At 41.2% G+C, this 23,553-nt stretch overlaps 1 protein-coding gene across 2 annotated transcripts in view; it reads right to left on the bottom strand.

Moving 5' to 3' along the window:
- Nucleotides 1-23,553, bottom strand: part of doc2d (double C2-like domains, delta) — a 58,524-nt gene that overhangs the window by 2,753 nt on the left and 32,218 nt on the right. For both annotated transcript variants that reach the window (XM_034120388.1, XM_034120387.1), the window contains exons 5-10: nt 20,162-20,271; nt 12,998-13,124; nt 12,744-12,800; nt 11,352-11,476; nt 1,363-1,444; nt 1,010-1,106 (exon numbers count right to left, since the gene is read on the bottom strand). In XM_034120388.1, coding sequence (XP_033976279.1) covers nt 1,010-1,106; nt 1,363-1,444; nt 11,352-11,476; nt 12,744-12,800; nt 12,998-13,124; nt 20,162-20,271 — 598 coding nt within the window. The remainder of the gene's footprint in view (nt 1-1,009; nt 1,107-1,362; nt 1,445-11,351; nt 11,477-12,743; nt 12,801-12,997; nt 13,125-20,161; nt 20,272-23,553) is intronic.

The following is a 23,553-nucleotide window of genomic DNA, read 5'->3' as shown; positions in this document are numbered from 1 at the left end:
GGAAGGTTTAAAGGAGGACATAGTCTTTGTAAATCTACCAAACACGACTCTGATTTAGACTTCAAGGTTTAATTTATGGTGAAGATCCTCATGTCATCCACCTGATGTATTACCCATGCCCTACTTTCACTCCCATATTTAATCTCTCATTGCTCAGTTTTCTCCTCCATTTATCTTTAAGATCTCACCTTTTACCATGTGACAACCTCTATGTCTTCGGGTAAGCCTATTACCCCGCTTGTTATTGCTCTCACTCCTATTCAATTGCACTAAGATTATGTTCGCTTGGCCTCTTTATCAACTTGTTTTCTCCATCTATCTTTGTCTCAGAATCATTTTTCTCCCAGGCTCAATTAACATAACTGGCAGGTTGATGTCGCTAAACCTGTAATGATAATGGTCAGGGGAATGGTCGTTATCTGGGGCTGTACGTTAGACTGGTGGCCTTTTCTCCCAGCAGCGCTAATAACTCACTGTGCTTATCCAAACACTGGGTGTCTCCCTCCAACCAACCCACCCTCTGTCTCCTTGGCGTGCGCACACACACATTAGAGAGAGTAAAACGCTTTGATCTAAAGGCCTTCGAGCTCACAGGGTGGTAATCCATATTACTGTGCCTCCCCACTACTTCCCCATCACTACCTAAGCTCCCATGTGCTCAATTGACATGATATATACATCAGGCAGTGCCAAAGCGGTTACAAAGCAGTTTGTCGCAGCAGCAGCGATCTGATGTGCAAAGTCCACGAAGGATGTGAAGTCTTTTCGATTTCTAAAGCATCTCTCTTTCCTTTTCCACTCAAACTCTCCTTGGCTCGTTCAAATCGTTCTCCTCAAGCCTCATAATTACTCCTCATTCCTTTTTTTTTACATGTCTCTCCGCCCACGTTGGTTTTTTATGTTTTCTACAAGTGCGCTGCTTTCATTCAAACACTCTTTTACAGTCATGTACTTTGCTGCATCTGCTTCGCTCTCTTTTCCTCCCCTCGCAGTTTTTTTCTCAGCCTACCTATGAAGTCGTTGCTCATTCCCAAGTCGTAGTCCCACACCGAGATCTCCAGGGTTTTCTTTGCCAGCTGGTCCAAGGTAACTTCATATGAAAACTCCTGTGCAGGTGGTGTACAAAAGAGCATATTTATATGAATGATTCATTAACATGAGAGTGAAAAGGAACTGAATTGGTTATGTAGTGCTTTTTGTAGAAGCAAAAAGCAGATTGATGATGAGAACACATACAAAAAGCAATGTCAGATGTAAAAGAAGTTAAACAAGGTGCAGAACAACATTTTAAATACATTATAGAAAATCATAGGAGTAGCTCAGTGTATGGTGGTTATTTGTACAGCAGGAGAAAGGGTGTACCTCATTGAATTCGGGGTTGAGAGTCTTTTTCTTCACGGTAGTCTTGTTCTTGGATTTCTTCCCCATATCTGGCTGCAAGGTGCTGAGGGAAAGAGAAACAAATTAAGTTCCTCAAATGTTACCTCTTAAACAAGGTCAGAACAATCATTATTGTTGAGATCAAAGAAATTCAACTGTCACTTTCTTCCTTATTTCTTATCTTTTGCCATTTGTGACAGTGAACTTTGCTGAATGGCAGAACCAAATGGAGTCAGAAAGTTATCAAAATCTCTTTCTGAGATAACTCCGACCCAGAGGTATTTCGAACAAAGACAGGGAAAGTGAGAGATTGAAAGACAAACAGAGAGAGACAGAAGGCCAAAGCAAGATAGCAATCGTGCCAATGTTGTAGGACTGTGCGCTCCGGCGAAGAGGCAACAGAAGGATCGCTAAAGGGCAATGGGAGTCATCATCGGCGTAAATTCCAAGTCAAGATGTTCAGGCGGTGAGATATCTCACTCTTTCAGCCTCCTGCCAGTGACGAGTCCTGGCTTGACAGCTGATGCATGAGATGGGCTTGGGGGTTGTCACTGCGGAGCTGGAATCAGAGCGAGTGAAGGAGGGAGGGATGGAGGAGGAACCGGAGGAGGATTTGATAAAAAAGCTAGGTGGTGGCACAAAGACTTGAGTCATTTAGTCACTGTCAGTTATATAAAATTACATTTTCATCATATGAAAGGATTGGGCTAAGTTGTAGATATCAGTGACGGGCGTGAATTCAGTCCTCCGACGTGTTGTTGACAGCTAGGAGATGCAAAAACACACACTGTTTACTATTGGGCTTAACTTATTAACATTTCCTTTTTTTTTTGTCCGAAACAAGATTGACCAAAGAAGACTCAATATCAGAGTATGTCAAGATGTTCACAAAACACGGCCCAGAATCCGCGCCCGCAGTAGGGGAGCCTAAACAGCAAAGAGTTTGAAAGCTAAATCTGAGGGATAAAGTGATGGTTAAACAAAATGTATTCGAAACAGTAACATTGCTCTCACACAAATAACGTTTGACTTTTTGCGAGATGGATAAGTCATTTTTTTGTTCGTATTGCTTGTCAAGGCTTGTCTGCTGTATGCAGCAGCAACAGTATAAAAACCTCCCGTTTACAATTGTGATAAATAAGCACATTGACTATTTGGGGCAAACAACACAAAATGTCCAGTGGCTAAATCTGTGCCAATTACATGATAATTTGCATGCAGCTTTTTCTCTCTGCACACATCTATAACGATTATACTCAACAGCTGTGAAATGCCCTCTCGAAGGACTTATACAGTGGATAACTTCTAAAATGATTTTGGACATAGCACTATTAATCCTACTGTATACCTATTACACTCCCAATTATAGTGCTGTTTAGCTGACGACATGTTACCAAACCGCTTTTTGTCACTAGTCACAGGCTCTCTTGGGTTTTTATTGTATTTTAAAAAGGTCATTTTTTATATAAGCTAATCAACATAAAGATACCTGGTAGAAGAAGAAGAAGAAGAATAGGGAGGGATGAAACCCTCTTTAATGGTCACACATGCAGAGCACACAGCACACACAGTGAAATTTGGCCTCTGCTTTTAACCCATCCTAGTACAAGGAGTCTAGTACTAGGAGCAGTGGGCAGCTATTGTACAGCGCCCGGGGAGCAATGGGAGTGGGGGGGAAGGGGGGTGTCCGGGGCCTTGCTCAAGGGCACCACGGCAGGGCAGGAGGTGAACTGGGACCTCTCCAAGTAGAAGTCCACACTCCATATTTAGGTCTGGTCGGGGACTTGAACCAGCGACCCTACGGCTCCCAGTCCAAGCCCCTACTGACTGAGCCACTGCCGGACTGACTGAGCCACTGCCGGACAGTACTACAGTACACAATGGTCTGACCGCCCTCACAAGAAAAGAAAGGAGAAGGAAAGAAAAAGATCCATTGAGACAGGCGGCCAAACAAAGCCTGCATTTGACCGGCAGCATGTGAGAGGGTGAGGTGAGAACCGGGGGACATCTCAGTCTGAGCTGCTGTGCCAAATCACATTTTACAGACGGCTTTGAGGCCGCTCAGAAGAGGGATTCCAATTTCCAGAATAATAAAACATCATTTGATAGCAACATTAATTATAATGATGATATAAATAAAAATATTCGGCACAGCAGCAACCAAACTATGCTCAAATTACTGTAGAAAATTCAATGTGAAGAATAATTCATAGCATGGAAGGCTGGCCCATGGAGATAGGAGGGATTATCTTCTCAGTTTTTGTTGGCTTTTTCTTTTTTTTAAACTAGGTTGTTCACAGCAAAATACAACGCAATTTTTGTTCTGTCTTAGTCCCAATCCTCCACTGACTGATGAGGTTAACGACGATTGACAGCTGTTCTTCTCTATAATGATGATGATTTTTAAATACGGTTCCACAAAACCATTTTGTTTTTCTCATATGGAGCACTATGGTCATATCAGTTCAACACTTGTTAGAAGAATGACATTTAAGGAGTGGACAGAAATAACACAAATACGCAGACATTAACTGAAATCTACTGCAGCAACCCCACGACAGCATCAAAACAGCCTCCACGGTCTCTCAAAAACCTGAAGCTCGGTGAATTAACCACTAGTATATTTAGCGGGGCATATTTAATGTGTGAGATTTGCTGGTGTTAATGAATATGTTGTCGCCTTTTGTAGCTGACTAATTACCACCTCATGCGTCATTAGCCCAATTGTATAATATTAAATGCTAGTTATTTTGTCCTAGTATTTAAGTCATTTCCTGATCTTTCTGAATGAGGCATCTTAAAGCTGTGTTTTTTAATAATATAATAACATAATATAAGTATTTTTACATCATTGCACCAGGTCAAATTAAGTTAAAATAGCAGCGCATTAAAGTCGGTGTTCCAGATATACAATATTCACATAACTGTATGTACAGGGACAGAGTTAATATTCACTGTGTGCGTTTTTGTACTGGCCATAAAGTAAACGCATTTAAGCGTGCGAAACTGCACTGCAAAAGATGGGGGATCAAATCTGCCATCCTTGCTGTGTGCCAAAGACAAAGATGATAGGGGCTTTGGATGTCTCAATTAAACAAATCAATATAACAATCCTTTTAGTATGAAAACGTGTGTTACTAAATTGTTCACCGCAGCAGAGTATCCTTGATGAATTTTAAGATAAAAAGTATGTAACTTTTGAAAACACAGACTTGATTTATCGACTTGAACTCAGACTGCTGAAGCCTCGTATATCTTTGTCTTGGCTTCAGAATTCCTTGTTGCACTTAACAAGCACTGTGGATTTTGACATCTTGGGTTTGTTTATACCTCAACCGAGATACAATGGTCTTGCACACAGACAGCGGACAAACCGCTTTCTAAAAATAAGACAATATACAGGAAACAAGCTTCAAGTTGTCAGCTTATCTGCTGCATTTGAAATTGATGTCATGCCTGGCCATGTGAATGCAGCAAGCATGAATTGGGGTTTACATTCAACGGATTGCGCTCAGTAGAGGAATGATTACAGTGACGAATAAGCCATTCAAAATATGGGCATGTGAGTATTGAAATATGCTAGAAATGAAAAAAGTATTGTGTTTTTTTATTTGTTAGTTTAAACTTGGTAGGGAAGGCCTTCATTATAGTGCTTTGGCTTCTTGACCTTTTATGCTCATGTAACCGGAAACGGCTGAACACAAGCTGAAATACTAACAGTTCTACATAATATTTGGTGACTACCATTACAACAACTGTACCCTTAAATTCCTTTTTTCATCTCTCGCCTGTCTTTGCCCTTTATGTCATTGGACCCTCATGACTAAACAGCATGACAGTTTGACAACTACCAGGGTCATGTACATTTGGTACCTTAAACCCTTCTGACAGCAAGTTTAGGTCAGGCAAAGACAAGCAGAAGAGCAAAAGTGTCCCTGGGAAATAGAGAATAGAATCAAGAAAAAAAAACAGAAGTGACGGAAAGAGATGAGGGTGAGGGAGCTGAAACCAAAGTAATGTCACTAAGAAATCAACAAAAAAACGTGATAGAAAGATGAGTGACAACTGGAAATTGGAGTTAAATATACTGTATGCCTGCTGCAGTCATGATTTTCACTTCACACAAGCGTTCAGAAAGAACAAAACTGTGAAGCAGTGTGCTTGGTCAGCAGGAAATATCTGACATGTTTTGCACTTTTTTCTGCCTTTACATGTCTTTTTTTCTGACAGAATAATGTATTCTTCCAACATATAAGGGAATGTGTGAAGAGCAAGGTAGAGGGATGTGGGTCATTCTGAAGGATGTAAACTCATTTAGTCTTCAAATGCTAATTTGTCCTTTTAAATGGAAGACAAATTAGCTCTGCGATAAATCTGACCCTGTGCCACATGAATGGCTTCTTAGGCTGATTGAAAGAAAAGTCATATTGGAAAAGCCCTCTGGACAAATGCATGGTCACACACACACACACACACACACACACACACACACACACACACACACACACACACACACACACACACACACACACACACACACACACACACACACACACACACACACACACACACACACACACACACACACACACACACACACACATAGGCATCAAGATCAGCTTTAGTATCAGCTTCCTCAAGAGGATTGCTGGTGTTAAAGCTGCAGGACTCCAGTCTGACAGTGAAATAAGCCAGAAATCTTGCTAAGCAAATTAATTCTCTAATCTCATGTCGACTCAATTGCTCACTATACTCTGGAGACCTAATTCACCTATGCAGCATTACATTCACCCCCTTTTTTCTGTATTTTTCTGTTAAAAGTTAACCTCACTAAAGCTTCAATACACTAATGATGTTGTTTCTTTGGTGGAAATTAAGAAAAGACACATTAAACAAGCAGACCAATCACTGAACTGGGGTAAAGTAGGCTCTTTGTGATAGATTCAGAGTCCCCGTTACAAAAGAGAACCAAAGGAAACTTTGGAAGACAGATAAATGAAAAACCCAACTCATTTCAGTGCCAGAAATATGAATCAGAGTAAAGATTCAATCAAAGCCCGTAAACTCTAAGAGCCTGCACAAATGAAACATCCGGTGAATGGATGCAGAGATGAAATGGAAAACACAACACATAGGAAGGAAACGCAACATGGTGGGAAAGACTGACAGAAGGAAGAGGAATAAGAGGATAGAAGAGGATATTCCGGGCTGCTTATGTTTTTTATTTATTTACTCGAAAACATTGTGTATCAAAGTAGACACAAAAAGCATGCAGTGTCACTTTATAAGGAGAGGAACAAATCGATACCTCAGAGAGAAAAGAGAAATACTTTTCTTTTAGCTTCCTCTCTGTTTTTTGAAGAAGGCTTTCAAAATGCCAATACGGTGGGACTGGCTGAATACGTCCTACTTATACAGACATCTAAAAACACTGTTTTCCAAACAGTAATTGTTCCACACTTCTATCTACAATCATTTCTCTAAAGCTTCCATCTTTTCGATCCACAACACTTTCTCTTCATCAAACTACCAAATATGTTGTAACAGGACAACACATGGAAACATGTGCTGATCTAACATCGCTACAATACAACTTGCTTATTGGTTTAGGGACATACAAATAAGTAACTGCTGCATTTAATGAACGATTTTATTAAAGGCATTTCACAAATTTGACCATGGGGAGCAATTTGGTGTTCAGTGGCTCGCCACGGCACACAAGGACATGCAGATAAGACGGGAATCGAACCGCAGACCCTGAGGAAACATCATGGTTTAAACTGACTGCTTTAGGGGGTTTTTGTCATCATGGTTGCATTAAAGATCTTGTGCTTAAGGATTTGCAACCTTTTGTGTTCAATGTTGACGTTTCCTTGTGCCTCCAGACCACTCTGACCTTCCTCGGGGGTCTTTGTGGTTCTATAGCAACATCACGCAACTTCCTTCTCCACGCCCTACGGATAAGTCATACTCCCTATGCTAGAGGGCATTGTCGCTTCATGGTAAACAAATTAGTCTCTGCATTCACTGTGTACTAGGTCAGCCCATTTCTTCATGTAAAGCTGGACTTTTTGATCTGTGTGAACTATGGAATTAAACAGAGAGCAGCGCTATGAGTGGGTGTACAGTACTGTGGCTTGTAGAGGAGTTAAAGTGCATACTTCTGATATTTAAATCATGTTTATTGCGGTTGTGAACTGTTGGAAAACAGAACAGAAAAAAAATACATTTGATTGTAAAGTGTACAAAAAACTGCCGAACTTAAATCTCTGAATGACACCAGAGCACATTCACTTAAGGGATGCCGGCAGAAGCTTGCTTCAGCTTTGAACTTACATTAAGCGCATAAGAATTAGGAGTACACTCGGGCTAATCTCTCTTTTTCTGAATCTTTTACAGCCATCTTCAGGCCATACACAAACATTGTCTTGGTCAAACGGGTCAAAACCAAGTTAAGAGTAGCTTTTTGAAGCTTCAATGGCTTTATCAAATCAGACAATAATTTCAAGCAGCCTGGAGCTCCTTCTGCCTCAAAGCCTCGCTCTACTGAAGGGGGCCGTGTGGGAGCTCTCCCTCTATCTGCTCTGTGGGTGTTTAGGTGCACCAGGCAGATCAGAGATTGAGCTGTGTGGGCTTTATCTGTCCCTGCCCGATCCTCACAGGCAGGTGGGCTCAGGTGGGCAGCGGCAGACACTTTGTCTCTCCAAGAGTCCCTTTTCGGAAGCCTTTCATTGGCTGAAAGAAGCTGCTTAGTCTGACATAATGTCATTTAACTATGATATGGTCATATACAGCTTATAATTATTTTAATTATCTATAACATAATAGTTATTTATTAGTTAGTATAATAATTTTTTAACGCCCTGAAGGAAATAAAGCAATTTAACAGCAATTGAAACACAAGAACCACACATCCAAAAGTATTTGGCTGTGAAATATATAGAGATGATGAAACATCCATATAAATGACATAGAACAGATATAAACACAAAGCAAATAAAAACAATTAACAGTCACTATTCATAAAATACAGTATATCCGAAAAATATATTGATGAAGTGACGCTGCAGAACATCATGTGAGTCAATGGGCAAGTCCGTTTAGGAAACACATAATGTACAGAACTTCTTTGTGTGTATAGCACATATGTACTTGTTGCAGTTGCTGCATGTAGTCTGTGTCAGTAACATATGTATTAGTTCAGAAATTGTTTTCGCCACATCTCCTAACACTGGAAAACACACACACACACACACACACACACACACACACACACACACACACACACACACACACACACACACACACACACACACACACACACACACACACACACACACACACACACACACACACACACACACACACCTTCCAATTCGCTGTCAAATTCTGAGTTTACCTCCACATTATCCTCATCTTCAGAAATGTCTTCCTGTTCCACTTCACCGTGTTCTTCTAATGCATTCCACTCACTCTCATCCATTATTAGCTCCAAGGCTCTCTGAGCAGAATATATTTTGGCCATTTTGCTGGTTGATAATTGTAGCTCTGCACTATACACTGTAATGTGAGGTTATGTCTCTGTTTAGTCCCTCCTCTAAATGTAAATGTAAAATGTAAAATGTTTATACATTTCTGGAAGATCTAAAATGTTTATAATGTTCTAGGATAGTTTTGTGCACACACTACAAAGGGTAAAAATCAAGGGAAAACAGGATCAAACAGCTTCTCTATGCATACAATTGTGTGTGTGTGTGTGTGTGTGTGCGTGTGCGTGTGCGTGTGCGTGTGTGTGTGTGTGTGTTTCTGTGTCTTTTTCTCTGTCTGTCTGTCCTGGTATTGTATCCGGGTCAGATTGACCCGAACCTCTTATGAAGGACATAAATGCAGGTGGGCATTTTTTCATAAGTGTAAAAAAATAAAAACAATTCCACATGTCCTTCACAATAAATAAGCCCCGGCCATTGAGTTTCAGGTTGAACGAAAATATCCTTATATATTTTTTTATTCATTGAAAATGGAAATCGGGTCAATTTGACCCGAACACCACACAAGGGTTAAACTATTGTGGCACCAATATATATTTTTTTTGATAATGGTTAATTATTAAATCTATTAAATGTCAGAAGATTTCCCTGAGCTCCCAGTTGATGTCTTTAAATTGCTTGCTTTATGTGCCAAACTGTCCAAAAGTCATTTCAAAGATGATTTTGTTATATGAAAAAAGAGAAAAGACAAAATCCTCTCATGAATATCTGGTTTCTTTGTTAAATAAAATGACTAAAACGATTGTCAAACCAAAATTGACCAATTATTTTATTAACTGTTTCAGTTTAACATAATCCAGTCCTACCTTTTTCTGGAGTGTGATTGGGACTGTTCCTATGCTGGACTGATGACATTGTAATATTTAAAAGGCATTTTATGCCATCAACTCGATAAGATGGAGTTTAAGTGTCAGGCTGGTTAAAGGGCAAAGTGTATGTGAAATAGGCATGGACTGTGTTTTATGTTACAGAAGAGAAAGGCTTGATTTTAAAGTGGTCCCAAAATGCAATAGACAAAGAAAATGAAGGAGCTTTTCACAGTTGGAAAAAGTAAAAAAGTTGTGGTTGGTGATGAAACACCTCCAGAAATGTTGCTCACTCTCTGTGAAATTAAATTTGCAGTGGCATTCTTCACTCACAGTGTTCCGACTGCGAGCAGCTGCATTTATATGACCTCTCAGTTTGAGGCTTTATTAAGGTCAGAAGTGATGCGAGGTGGGACTTTTGCACAGACTTTTTAGACAGACTAAAAATATCATCACAGATATTTCAAAATGACTGTTGACTATTGGGGCCTTCACAAGATTTACACAATGACATTTTTGATAACTAATGAGGATATAATGATTAAGTGGGTAAAGTAAACAGATGAAATGTCTGTTTAGTTCATAGAATGAGGGGGTTTGGTGCCTTGCTCAAGGGCAAATTGCAGTGTCCAGGAGGTGAACTGGCACCTCTCCAGCTACCCGTCCACATCCTTATGTTCTCGTGCCAAGTCCCTACAGACTGAGCTACTGCTGCCCCAGGATTCTGCATCTGACCCATCCTAGTATTAGGAGCAGTGGGCAGCCATTATGTACAGCGCCCTGGGAGCAGTATGGGGGTGCCTTGCTCAGGGGCACCTTGGCAAACTTGGATCGTTCTGGGAATTTACTTGGTAGGGGCTCAAGCCAAGTCACTACCAAGTCCCTACTAGAAACAGACTCTGTGCAGAGTTGTAGCTATGAGGCTCTACCATGCCTCAGGTGGAAATCTAAATAATAATAATTTTTGTATGGCATATGAGACAGATCAAAACTCTGAGTCAATTATTTCCCATTTTAATTGTTCTGGAATCTGATTAAATCCTTCCCAAGTTAATATGCAACACAATGCTGATAACATGTTTTCTGTTTCATGTTTTATTTCAGGTGCCTTGGGAAAAACAATACATAAACGAAAGAGACACCCACACACTCAGCCAACCCAAGGATTAACAGCTCCATAATATAAACTTAGAATCAACAACGACTGCTCTCATGAGACAGGACTTAAAATGAAGATTTCATCGTAAACTATTTTCCATGAATGTGGCCATAGGCGGTGCTGCCTCGCCCCCTCTGTCAGATACTCAGGCAAACGAGTGCTGAAAGAAAACAACTTCCCAACATAGCAATTTCAGACAGCTACTTTCTGTTTCTTTCAGTTTTTTTGTCAGACTCAGAGATGGAATGATTCATGTAAAAACGTTATCTTCCTCCACAATCTCTAAAACGGAGGTGGCGAGTGCAAAGTTACACAGCGGGACTTTTCGCTGCACTATGAGGACATCTCACCACTGTGAATATCTCACCACTGTGAGTTCCTAATGCAGAATAGCTGCTGACAGTACGAGCATAATTTGTAGGATACCAGGTTTGTTCATGAATATCAGAATCGACTCACATTTTGACGAAGGGGTCAGAGTAGCCGTTGGAGTCCATGGCGGCCAGATGGGCACAGCGTATTATCCCAACCAGCAGGCAGCCCTTCTCTGTGTTATAGCACAGTGACACCAGGATGCGGCCACGCTGGGGACACAGAAACAGAAGAACAGTGTCACACACACACACAAACACACACAGAGACACAGCACCAACCTGATGCGTTACTCCTCATGATCACACAGTGGGGAATGCTGCATCAGGGTCAATAAAGTATTTGATACACTTTCACTAAAAGCAAAACAAATTAGGCACAAAGAAAAAATGATTGTCTGCAACATTTGCCCTTCCTGTAGGATATCATGTTTTTGTATGTACACCCAACATGCAGTGGTGTAAAGTGACAAAGTACATTTACTAGAGTACCATATATTTTTGACATAATTGTACTTATCTTGAGTATTTACAATTAATGCTACGTTATACTTCGACTCCACTACATTGTATAGGCAAATATTGTACTACATTTATTTAACACTCATAGTTATTTATTAGCTAGTATTATTAATTAGTTGTTTTTACACGTACAAATTATCCATATGCAGTTCTGTACAGCCCAGTCTTTTATGTAAAATTGGCTCCGCAACTACAACATTAAAATGCCGTGACATGTATTTGTCAGTTATAAAAACAGGATAAAATAACATTATATAAAATATAGTATTGTGAAATGAACCACTCTTCATATTGAGTATTTTTAGCTGATATTACTTCTGTTATTCCAAAAGGTGCATTCCGGGTTTTTACTTCTGATGGAATATTTGAAGACCATAGTATTTCTACTTTTACTAAGGTACTTTGGTAAAGGATATGAGTACTTTATCCAATTCTGGCAACAGCGGATTTCAATTTAAAGCTTGTAATTAAAGGATTTATCTGAACTCAGCACAATGACACTGTTCTTTTCTCCTTTTAATCTCCAGGTTGAACCATAGACTGAGTGTAATCTCCAGGTTGAACCATAGACTGAGTGTAATCGGAGACCAAAAGCTATTAGCCTCTGCCTCTAACATCATGAAGAGAAATTAGATAACAACCACCAGGGGATGAAAACACTGGACCGGCGCCTCGGTGTAATTTACAACCTGTTGTTATATGGAGTCCTGTGACTCGTTTCCCTTTACATCGGTCCATTAGAGATCATGCCTCAGACACATCAACTGGTTCAAGAAAAACACCCAATTAAACTTTCTTTTCCTTTACAGATGGGGAAAACCGAGGATTAATTACAGTTGCTGAAAAGATAAGAACGTGTATCAGATAAAGGAGAGTTCTAGGAAGCTACACTGAGCCATGTTTTGGTTGAAAGTGGTTATGATAAGATTGGTGATGATAAAGCTGGTGATCATTTTACCTCCTCTTCTGCCACGACCGTTCCCGGCTCCACTGGTTGATTGTTAGCTTCTTTATTCTGAAATGGGAGAGATAGGCATAATGGTTATAGCATAGAGAGCCTCCGGGTGAATATCTATGACATATTATAATGCAGTGTTTAAAATTAATAACCGATAGCCCCCAGGCAAACATGCACAATGGAAATAGGACACATCTTGATGTATATGTCCAGAGAAACCCATTTGGTATGTGGAACATATATAATGTGCCTACCTGTGTAATTCTCTCCAGGCCCATATTGTAGCGTTTGTTCTCGCCCTCTCTCAGTTTCTTCAGAGCCACTCTCACCTCTCCAATGAATTCATTACGTCCGAGTCTGTCCATGTCACACACACACAGCCTTCGCACGCAAACACGCATACAGATGCAGAGATATAGAGAGGAGAGGCAGGTGAGTCAGTGAAAAGTAACAGATGAACCCTACCCTCTGCTTTTAATAATGAAGCAAGCAGAGACTGTGCCAAATATATCCAGCATTTTAACAATCTATCATCTCCTCCACTTGCAACACAAGACGGGTTCCTGGTGGTTTCACAAGAGCTGTCTCGTGAATGTTAAGCTGCGTGACTGCTCAAGAGAAAAGAGGGTTTTCAAAGGATTTCAATTTCCATCAGACACTAATTTGTTGTATTTAAAACATGTTAGAGGTAAGAGATTGTTTGAAGCAAGTAATCAGTTAAAGGGCATTGATTTTGTGTCGTATACAGGTACAACAAATGAAAAGGGCTTCTTTAAACTCATTTGAATACATTATGTGTGCTTTTCATTATGCTAACGTTTTCTCCTTGCTTCCCTCACTCAAGGCTTTTCCTTGCAGCTATGATCGTGCCAGTGAGGATGAGAGAGAGAGAGAGAGAGAAGAGAGAGAGAGAGAGAGAGAGAGAGAGAGAGAGAGAGAGAGAGAGAGAGAGAGAGAGAGAGAGAGAGAGAGAGAGATGCAAGGAAGAGATGCGAGGAGCTGAAGCTGCCAAATGAGAAATCCCTGGTTCCATAGAGTCAGTCATAAAAGGTACAAAGTCACGTACACGTCATCAATAAAGATAACTGGCAGACTAAAAAAACATTGGGTAAAAAGAAGGAAACAAAGAACAAAAAACAGACAACAATTTCTGGATATAATGATGTATGTTAGACACACTTATCTTGTTTTTTACATGTATTAGAGACTGAATGAAACAAAAAGGAATACAAAATGTATTAAATTGGGGAGGTATCTGGCAAATACAGGATAAGCAATATGCTAAGCAGACCCAGAGCATCACACCTAAATGACGTCAGATATCTATGACGTGCTGCACAGCCCGGCGTCACATGTTAAAGCTTGGCATTTATACGTCAAAGCACTTGATAAAAAATGTAGGCTTAGGGTACTTCCGTGTTCCCTCGCTCTCAGCTCCTCCATAATCCCCCTCACTCATCGTCCCCTCAAGGTGCATTTAAAGGATAGGAAGACCCTTCATAACCAGAGGGGAAGCATTTTTCAGGTCACAGGAGGAGAGAGAACGCATAACTTAGTGAACGAAAAGCACTCTATGTGTTATTTATATCTATATATATATATCTATCAGTTGGACATGTAGTGGGGTACTCAAATAAAAACAGGACAACAGTAAAAGACTTCAGCCATGCATGTTCTCTTTGGTTGCACTCTAAATTCAAAAAGAGACAACCATATCACTATCTTTGTCTATTTTGCTTTATCTCCCTCTACAGAGCGCACTTATTCAAACTGATGTTGATGTTCAATGTTCCGTCAGCTACAGTGCAGTCTTCACAGCCCATCACCTGCTACAATATTCCCTCTGTGCTCAAGTATTCCCAGATGGATGTCCCTGCTCTTGATTTCTTCCTCGCTCTTCATCATCTATTCTCAACCCTTTCTCTCTTCACACACACACACACACACACACACACACACACACACACACACACACACACACACACACACACACACACACACACACACACCTTTCCCCTCTTCCTGTTCTCTTCCTGTCCATTTGACATGCTGGTTCCAGACTTTTAGTCATAACGGATGAGTATCCCTAGCAGGAGCTTCAGAATAACTCTGACTCATGACCACTGCTGTCAGATGATTAATGTGCCTTTGCTCCGTCATATATGCAGGGTGTCTGTGGTGGGAAATGTGACACCAGTTCCGCCCAAACCTTTGGCTTCCTACAGTATGTGCAAAGACTCAATCCGTTTCCTCACACTCTCTCCCACATCCCGCTTTATAATTCCTCTAAAAACCCAACAGATGCTGGTGGAATCTGTTCAACCTGCACTGCCAAATGTTGTGTTAAGTCGCTAAATTGGCCTCATGAGTTACATTGGATGATGAGGTTATTTTATCACTCAAGCGTAGCGTCTGTGCAAGATATAGTGTCTCTTTAACGATCTCATGGAAGTAGGAGTGAACCAAAAAATGGGGTTGGCTTTCATGACGACAGGGATGTTGTTGTCATGAAAGCCAACAGGGTTGTTGGACATTTGCTGTGGTATTTAAAAAAATGAATTAAAGGGGTCATGAGCAATATTTATTTTGAAGTGCATTTAAATTACACAGCATTTGCATATGTAAATATGTAACCTTTCACATGCTAACCCTAAAGCAATTTCAGCTAACAGTTGTAAACCTAATGAAATATAACACATTATTTAATTAAACATTATGAAGTGAAATTGCATGGTTCGTTAAAAGGATATTGACATAGATTATTTTGGGGAAATCCTGGGATAGCATGTTTGTAATATAATTGGAGATACAAAACTAACTTCAGCGTCGACCACTGTTTTTACAGAAGCTTAATACTGAATACTGAGTTTTCTATTAAGGCACACAAGTGTTTTTAGCTAAATGCTAACATGAGCATGTTAACATGCTTGCAATGACAAAGATCAAATGCTTCAGTGAGGTGGGTATAGAGTTAATTATGTTCACTCCATATTAGCAGTGGCAATGAAGGAAAGTAAGCAGATTACCAAAGTCAGTAGGATTAATCGCAGGGTGACCATACTGTAAACATTTGAACAAATTCTAACAGCAATTCATTCCATAATAGTTTATAGCTCAGAAATATGGTGAACTGAGCGACATTAGCCGCGTTCACACCGGAGTACTTTTCCCCGTACTTTTCGCGTTTAGTTCCGTTAGTACCCCTTATGTCACGTTCACACCAAAAAGAGTACTTAGTGCCGGGAACTTTTACCCCCATTTTTAGTGCCTGCTGAGAGATGGTACTATCCTGGGGGAGCAAACCACGCCCCGTAAAACTCTGAAATGTTTTGTAGAGCCGCCATTTTATTATCCTCGCATTAGCATTAGCATTCGCCCCCGCGCACAAACGCAGAGAGACTAACTTATGGCAACACAAAAGAAAACATGGGAGCGGTAGAGATGAGGAGGTGTCGGCGTTCTGGCGATTTACTCGGAAGGCTTCTGTAGAAGCTGCTGGGAGTCCCAGCAGCTTCTACTGAAGCTAGTCCCCAACTCCGGGGACTTCCGGCCGGGGACTTCGGGTGGCAGTATACGCCGTGAAGTTGTTTGCGGCCTGCCAGTAAACCCAAAGCAGAAGAAGACTAAGTGACATCAGCGGCTCATTTGCGTAATCTTCCCTCAGGGAATTTATTCCGGTGTGAACGCGATCGGCTCTTAGTTCCATAGGGGAACTAAGTGCTGGGAACTAAGTGCTGGGAACTAAGTACGGCAAAGTACTTGGTGTGAACGCGGCTATTGCCTCTAGCAAAGCAAACAAAAGGCAAACCCAACCCAACATGTCATTGTTATCCGGACATCTAACACAGAATCAAATATGTTTTCCTCCCTGACAATATCAGAACTCGACTATACATCTCACCTCAGGCATCCAGTAGCCAATCTCAGCCTCTCCCTCAATCCGATAACAAATCAAGTCTATACATCTATATTTGTCCCTATCTCCCCACAGCGAGGAATGTGTGAGTCCATTATGAAGGCTGACAGAGGGATGGAGAAATAGAGAGAGACTAGACCTGGCACTGACAAGATGTTGCAGTCCACACACACACACACACACACACACACACACACACACACACACACACACACACACACACACACACACACACACACACACACACACACACACACACACACACACACACACACACACACACACACACACACACACACAATCTCTACTCCTTTAAATGGCACCTTGATATTCCTTTTAGTGGTAAAAGCCACAAGCCTATATTTCTTTGTCCATCTTTTAAAAAGGCACAGAGAAATTATAAGAGGTTTTTTTAAATAGGGGAAGGGAGGCAACGTACTATCATGGTGCCCTAAATCATTTGAAATTTGCCCAAAGGCAGAGGCAGTCTGCAGCAACTGATAGAGACATTTGCACATAATCACAATATCATGCATGTCGGCCTAACTGCAATACAAAAATCTTTGGGGCAAGTTAATCTATCACACTTTCAGGCTTCAAAGCAGACCTATGAATCTACTTTTTACCATTGCTGTTTCTCAAGTATCTGTCACAGAGCTCATACAATTAACATTGAAAAAAAGCAGATACTATCTGTAAAAACGTTTTTAGTTTCGAACAAGATGTTTACCTCTTAAAAACAGACTATATAATTCTCAGTTTGGTAGATCTTTTACGCAAGACTTATTGAAGGAATAGCTGGTTTGAGTCCAACCGGGAAGTCTGGGTTAAGGACATTAGTTATTAGTTTACTCAGCAGATTCATTCTTAATTACAATTGGCCCTTAGAGATATAGTCTGCACACTGAAGAATAGGGTTGTTGAATACAGAACATAAAAGAAAGAATACTGAAACAACTTTGAGAGACCCCTTTCTCCAAGCCATTTCGTAACCAGCTTCTATTTAACTGTTCCTTTCTATTTAAGTGCTTTTTTTCAGCCTTACATAATCAATGTATCTGCAAATGAGTAAATGAATGGTAAAATAAATGAATAAATGCAGTGCTCCTTCCACTCCACACACCGCGTAAATCTCTTAACAGCATTTATCCTTCAGCACAAAGAGAGGTGCATCAGAATGGACTTGACACCAAAAGCTTTTTTAATGATTCAAAGGTTTTTGGCTGCACTCCAGCTTTGAACACTGCCTATAATGTGGGCTGAACTACTAAACAGTAAGACACTTCTTTATAGACATAATCATAAAAGATTTTTACGGCGTCAAACCCTGTTTTGACTATTTATGGTAGGAAGTTTCTGCCATAACCAGTCAATGCTTTTCCATGATCTGTATGAGGTTTTTTTTGGCAGTGGTGGAGTCCGCTCTGCTCTGGTTGGATTAAGATTGTTTCCCTATAAGCACAAAGGGTTCTTAGGAATTTAGACAGGCGTACAATCCACTCAATTTAATCGGATTGACAGCATTGACTTTTACGGTTCACTCTGTTTAGGATGCGGCGAATGCAAACTGAACATTTTCCACAGTGACTGCTTGATATTGAAAGTGGTCGATTGCTGTATGAGATGATGTGAGCAGTGATCACAGTCTTTCAATGTAACAAACTTGACTGAATCCTGCAATGCTGTGGGAAAGTACCTGTAGTGTCTCTAGCCTAAATCTGATTGTCGTTGCAGTTCTTTTTGATAAACTTCTTTCTTGAAATGTGTTTGTTTGGCTGTACTTTCAAACAGAAACACCAGTTGTTTTTCTATTCTATTTCTGATATAGTAGCTTTCCAGGAGCAGAGGCTAACGAATTGAAAAGCACATTACATTTCATTTAGCTGATGGCCACAGTTGTCCCCAATTCAATCAGGAGCAACATTTAAGAGATAACAATTTACAATACCTTTACTGCTTTGATAAAACCCTTGTTCTCACATTGTTTGACTGCAGTATTGACCAGTCCAACTATAAACTGTGCACTGTCCAAGCCTTCAGACAGGGTGACAGAGAGGCTAAGTCTGGACAGTGTCCTCCTGCTGAGCAGTGGACAGGGCGCAGGGATCAAACACTACAGACTCCCTTTGCACCCTGCTGGGACCGACAAAGCGGGCAAACCCAGTGAGTAAGCATTTCTCTGGGGATGCCTCTGTGTCTCTCTGACAGTATGCTGCCTTCTGTGGAGTAATGAGAACAAAGTCTGTCTATTGGCGGAGTTATCGTGCTGGCACTTGAACACATCCACAGAGAGTTTGAGCCTATTTCCCCCCTCTCTTTCTATCGTGAGCCTTACCCCTGTTTCTTCGCTCTCTGACAGCTTTTCATTCACTGCTGCTCGCTTTCTGCCTCTCGTATTTCTCACTGTCTTCGGTCGTATTTTAGCTGTGAGTAAACTCCTCCCCATCCGTTGCTCTTTTTTCTCAGCTAAGTGAATTTCCTCATTCATCACTTTATCCATCGCAGTACCCTCTCTGTGAGCCAATCATTCACTCTCTTTCAACTGCCCCGCAGAATCGTCTTCCTCAAGCTTTGCCTCACTAGTTCTCTTTTCCACACCGACTTATCTGTCACTTGACATCATTCACGCTTTTCCTCCTTCTCTCTTTGTGGGTCTTGGCAGTCATCTCTCCCTCTCTCGTTCTTATCATCTCTTGCTTGACATTGGTCACACTACTCCTCCTCTTCCTCGTTTTAGCATCCCACAGCCACCATACTGGTTTGTGTCTGTGGGCTATGTCCTTGAACAGAGGTCAGGTGGGTTTCCTCTAGTCTGAGGGTTGTCTCCTCTCGCCCCTGTGTGTGAGTAAATGAGTGGGAGGGAGAGTAAATGTTATTTCTGAATGTGAGCGGTTGTAAAAGCTCAAGGACGTGTGTTGTTTGCGTACTCATGTGTCCTGCCAGTGATCGCCCTTGACATGCACACGAGGATAAGCACACACCTGACAGCCTGCATTTGTGTGTGCGGCGCAGACGAGATTCATGTGCGTATGTGTGTGGGCATCCGAGCCCGTGTTTCCTCAGGACAAACAATAGCATCCAACCCCATTATGAATATGCTGAGCAAACTGACGCTGATTGTATGCAGCACACACGTACCCAAAGAAAATTCTCGCGCAACTCTGAACCAACTTTCACATGACAGCAGTGTGTCAGACTTATTGGGCCAAGATGGCTACGCTCGACCTCAATCAGTCCATATGGAGAGCATTGCGGGTAGGAGAGTGCAGAGACTCCCCCCACATCTAACACCTAGCAGGTACAGCAGAGACTGCATGTGGGAGTCTGGCTGAAATAACGAATGACCTGGAAAAGCCCATTGGGATTCATAGCGCGCTGCAGGCAGTTCACTGGAGAATTGTAAGCATGAATCTTTATCCCCCACATCATAAACTGGTCACTTTGCTTTCTGGGGAATAAATCAAATTTCTGGCCAGTGTGAGAATCAGAGCGGAGCGCCTACCTGAGCGTTTTGGTGGTCATGTCGACTGCTGTGATGCCATGATACACCAGCTCCTCGTTCCATATTGGGTTCAGCGTATTCTTCAGGGTTTTTGTGCGTAGCTTGTTTGCCTGAGGAGACAAAGGAGAAGGAATATGAAAAGAGATACATGGAAAGGCAAGGATCAAAGGAAGAAGAGATGAATGTTTTAAGGGTGAAGGAGCAAAGTCATCAGATCAGAATAGGAGAAAGAGAATAAAAGATCATGAAAAAGGAAACGAAATGAGTGATACTAGAAGATCAAGAAAGAATGAGAGCGAGAGAAAGAAAGAGTGGAGAAACATCATATATTTCTGTCCCTCAGGAATCGCAGACATCTGCTGCCTACTTAGTAGAGGAGAGGGAGAGGACACAACATTTTCCTTGCCTCGACTGTCTGCCTGTCTTCTCTCCAACATGATAAAACTGTGCATTAGCCCAACCAGATCTTTAAAACAAGCGCTCTGTCTCAAACTTAACACAACAGCCAATTAGGTTGCACAAGACATTCACCATGAAAAATTCAAGCTTTCTAAGAAAAGAAATGCCCAGGAGCACTTCATAAATTCACCCTCCATAAATAAAGTTTTTAGCCACATGCTGCTTCATTTCCCACAGTTACCTTCAGGATTTGTTCATCCTGTTATGTTTTTATTTCAAATGTTATTTTGTATGTATTTAAATGCTTTGAACCCTCCTAGATATTGGGTGTGTATCCCAATAAAATGAATTTTTACAGACTCTTTAGATTTTTAAACATAAATTCAACTCTTGCAAAGCCAAACCTCCGAATAACACAGTCTTTGTCAAAATGGTAATGGGATGTGGGTTAATAAGACCAAGATCAAAGGCAGAACTAATTGGCTGTTCTCAGTTGCGGGAGTGGCTCATTTTGACGTGCTTCTGCTTGTACTGCAACTCTACTTCAGCGCCACTTCCATTAATTCACAGCTATATTCGAATTATAATTAGATTTGAAATACCTACAGTGAGCGTATGGTACAGCACACTATAGGATACATCTGGTGATAGCTTATTCCTCGTGCCAAAGATCTCCATTAGTGTCCAAAATACTATAAAAAAGGACCCTAAAAATGAGTTTTGGTATATTTTGTAAAAGCTCAGTAAAAAGAGATTTGGTAAAGAATCAGGCAGGCAGAGAAAATTGCTATACAAGGGCAGGGAATTAATAGAAGTGTGCTGGTAGAGTTGCTAGTATGTTGATGGGGAAAGGAGGAGGAGGAGTTGATATGAAACCCACTGGTTTTCTTAGCAGGATTGCAGAGCATTCAAGCGCAAGGATTGGCCATGGGTCGATGCTGGCACGAGGCACCAATAACCCAATTTGTTCAGGTTCTATGCCCTGTATAACGGGCCAATCTGACCCGGACCACTCAAGGTCATTGCCTCACCTCAACAGACTAAGCAGGGTGGGTCATGCCAAGAAGAGGGATTCATAATTATAAACTGCAGAGCTGTCTCAGATGAAAAACAGTCAGCAGGTGGGGGAGTCTTACGGGAGTTCTGTCTTCCAGGTGTCCTATTCCACTGAGGAGCCCCAAACACATCAACCAGTCTGCATGCAAGAATTAGGATGAGGGAAGCCTCAGTCCTGGACCGAGAGATCAGCACCCTCTCCTGCGTCGGAAGCAACATCCACCAAAAAAATGGCGCTAGATATTAGAAATGGTGACGCACACTCTGGTGAAATGATTTAGCTAGCTAAAAGGCATCACAAGATATTTATAGTGGCCGCTTGATTGGGAAAAGGGAGTCTTCTACTTATCGGGGTCATCATTAACGTTATTTTACAGATTTTAGAGAGCTCCCATAAAAGACATCTCGATTTTAGACAATCTGACATATACTGTTAATTGCGTAATAAATCCACGGCTGAAGAAAGTCCACCAGGGAAAATGTACGCCACTAAAATGGGCCTCTTTTAAGGAGTTTAAATTTGTTGGAGTATTTGTGAGCCATTTTTGAAGATTTATTCAGCATCTTCAGCCAGAACAGTTTGGCTCGGGCTGAATAACACAGCTTGGCATGGATGACTCTGAGGGTATTGAGAAAAGGACTAGCATATTGTTGATTTGGTCGTTTTATGGGATTTGTTGACAGTGAGAAAAATATGGAGCATCGTCAGCCTTATCTTTTAAAATGTCCAACGGTATAGAAAGCAGTAAGAAAGATGATGACTGCTTACATTGAAATACTGCATAACATGTAATGCATCAGTAACATATTTGTTTTTAAATAAGACTGAGCCCTTCTCCTTACATATTAAAAACTTGAATCAATATCATTGGTTTATTTTTGCAGTCAATACTCTCAAAGGTGATATTTTGATGTCATGTCCTTTTTTTGCATTATGCAATTGCGTTTTTTTAATAAAGTAAAGGATATTCTACCACTAGTGTTTATTCATAACTATAGGCGTACTCTTTAAATGTCCAGCTAGTAGAACAATGGTCTTGACTTCTCTTAAAAAACGTGCTCATGTCTGAACTTTGCAGATAAACACCTCGTCTCTCTCCCTCTCCTTTTTCCTTTCTGCCACAGTCAGTCTCTTAACGCCTCAGGGCCAGAAGCTGAGCCTCTCTTCCATCTTCTTTCTCATGGTCTGTTTTTGTCTCCACATCCCATTGTTCTGCCTGTGCCGCCTTCCCCTCTAACTCCCTTTCTCCCATCACTGTCCCCTTTTTATTATCCATTTTCTGCTGGAAACTGTTGGCTTATCTTCAGGAGTCAGCCCCCCAGGGCTCGGCCCATGAAAGGAACACGCGTATTTGATTTCTGTCATTTGTTTGATTCATTAATGTGCAGGAGGAGACATTTACAGGCACAGTCACGACACAGCGGTGGCGCACAGCTGTATGTGTGTCAGCACAGCTCAACAATACAGCAATTTTATAAACACTCCTGATTGACTGAATTGGGTTGGTTTTCTAAACATATATCTAACCAAATACTACCTCTTTACAAACACTTAATGCACCAGTTCCCTCTCCTTGCCCTGTATAACACCCCGCCTCCATTTTCGCACTCTACTGGTGCGTTTGCATCTGTTTCCAAATGTTTTATCTCTAGCCCTCCATCTGTCCGTCACCCTCTCCCCTATCTCCATCTGTTTGCATGGATCTTTTTACTTATTTCACACTCTCTCTCTCTCTCTCTCTCTCTCTCTCTCTCTCTTAATCCCTTCTTCCCAGAGCTCTCGGTGGAAGAATCTAGCTGTGAGTGAATCTTCCATTCACCTCCACTAGGAATGGGAAGATGGAAACAGCAATGACCATCACAGAGGTGTCCTGCATTGCTGTGTCTGCCCACGTTAATGTGTGAGAATGGGCAAAAGGATAGATAGAGAAGGAGTT

This window comes from Trematomus bernacchii, unplaced genomic scaffold, assembly GCF_902827165.1.
Source record: "Trematomus bernacchii unplaced genomic scaffold, fTreBer1.1, whole genome shotgun sequence".
NCBI lineage: Eukaryota > Metazoa > Chordata > Actinopteri > Perciformes > Nototheniidae > Trematomus > Trematomus bernacchii.
This window is presented reverse-complemented; position numbering and strand designations above follow the sequence as displayed.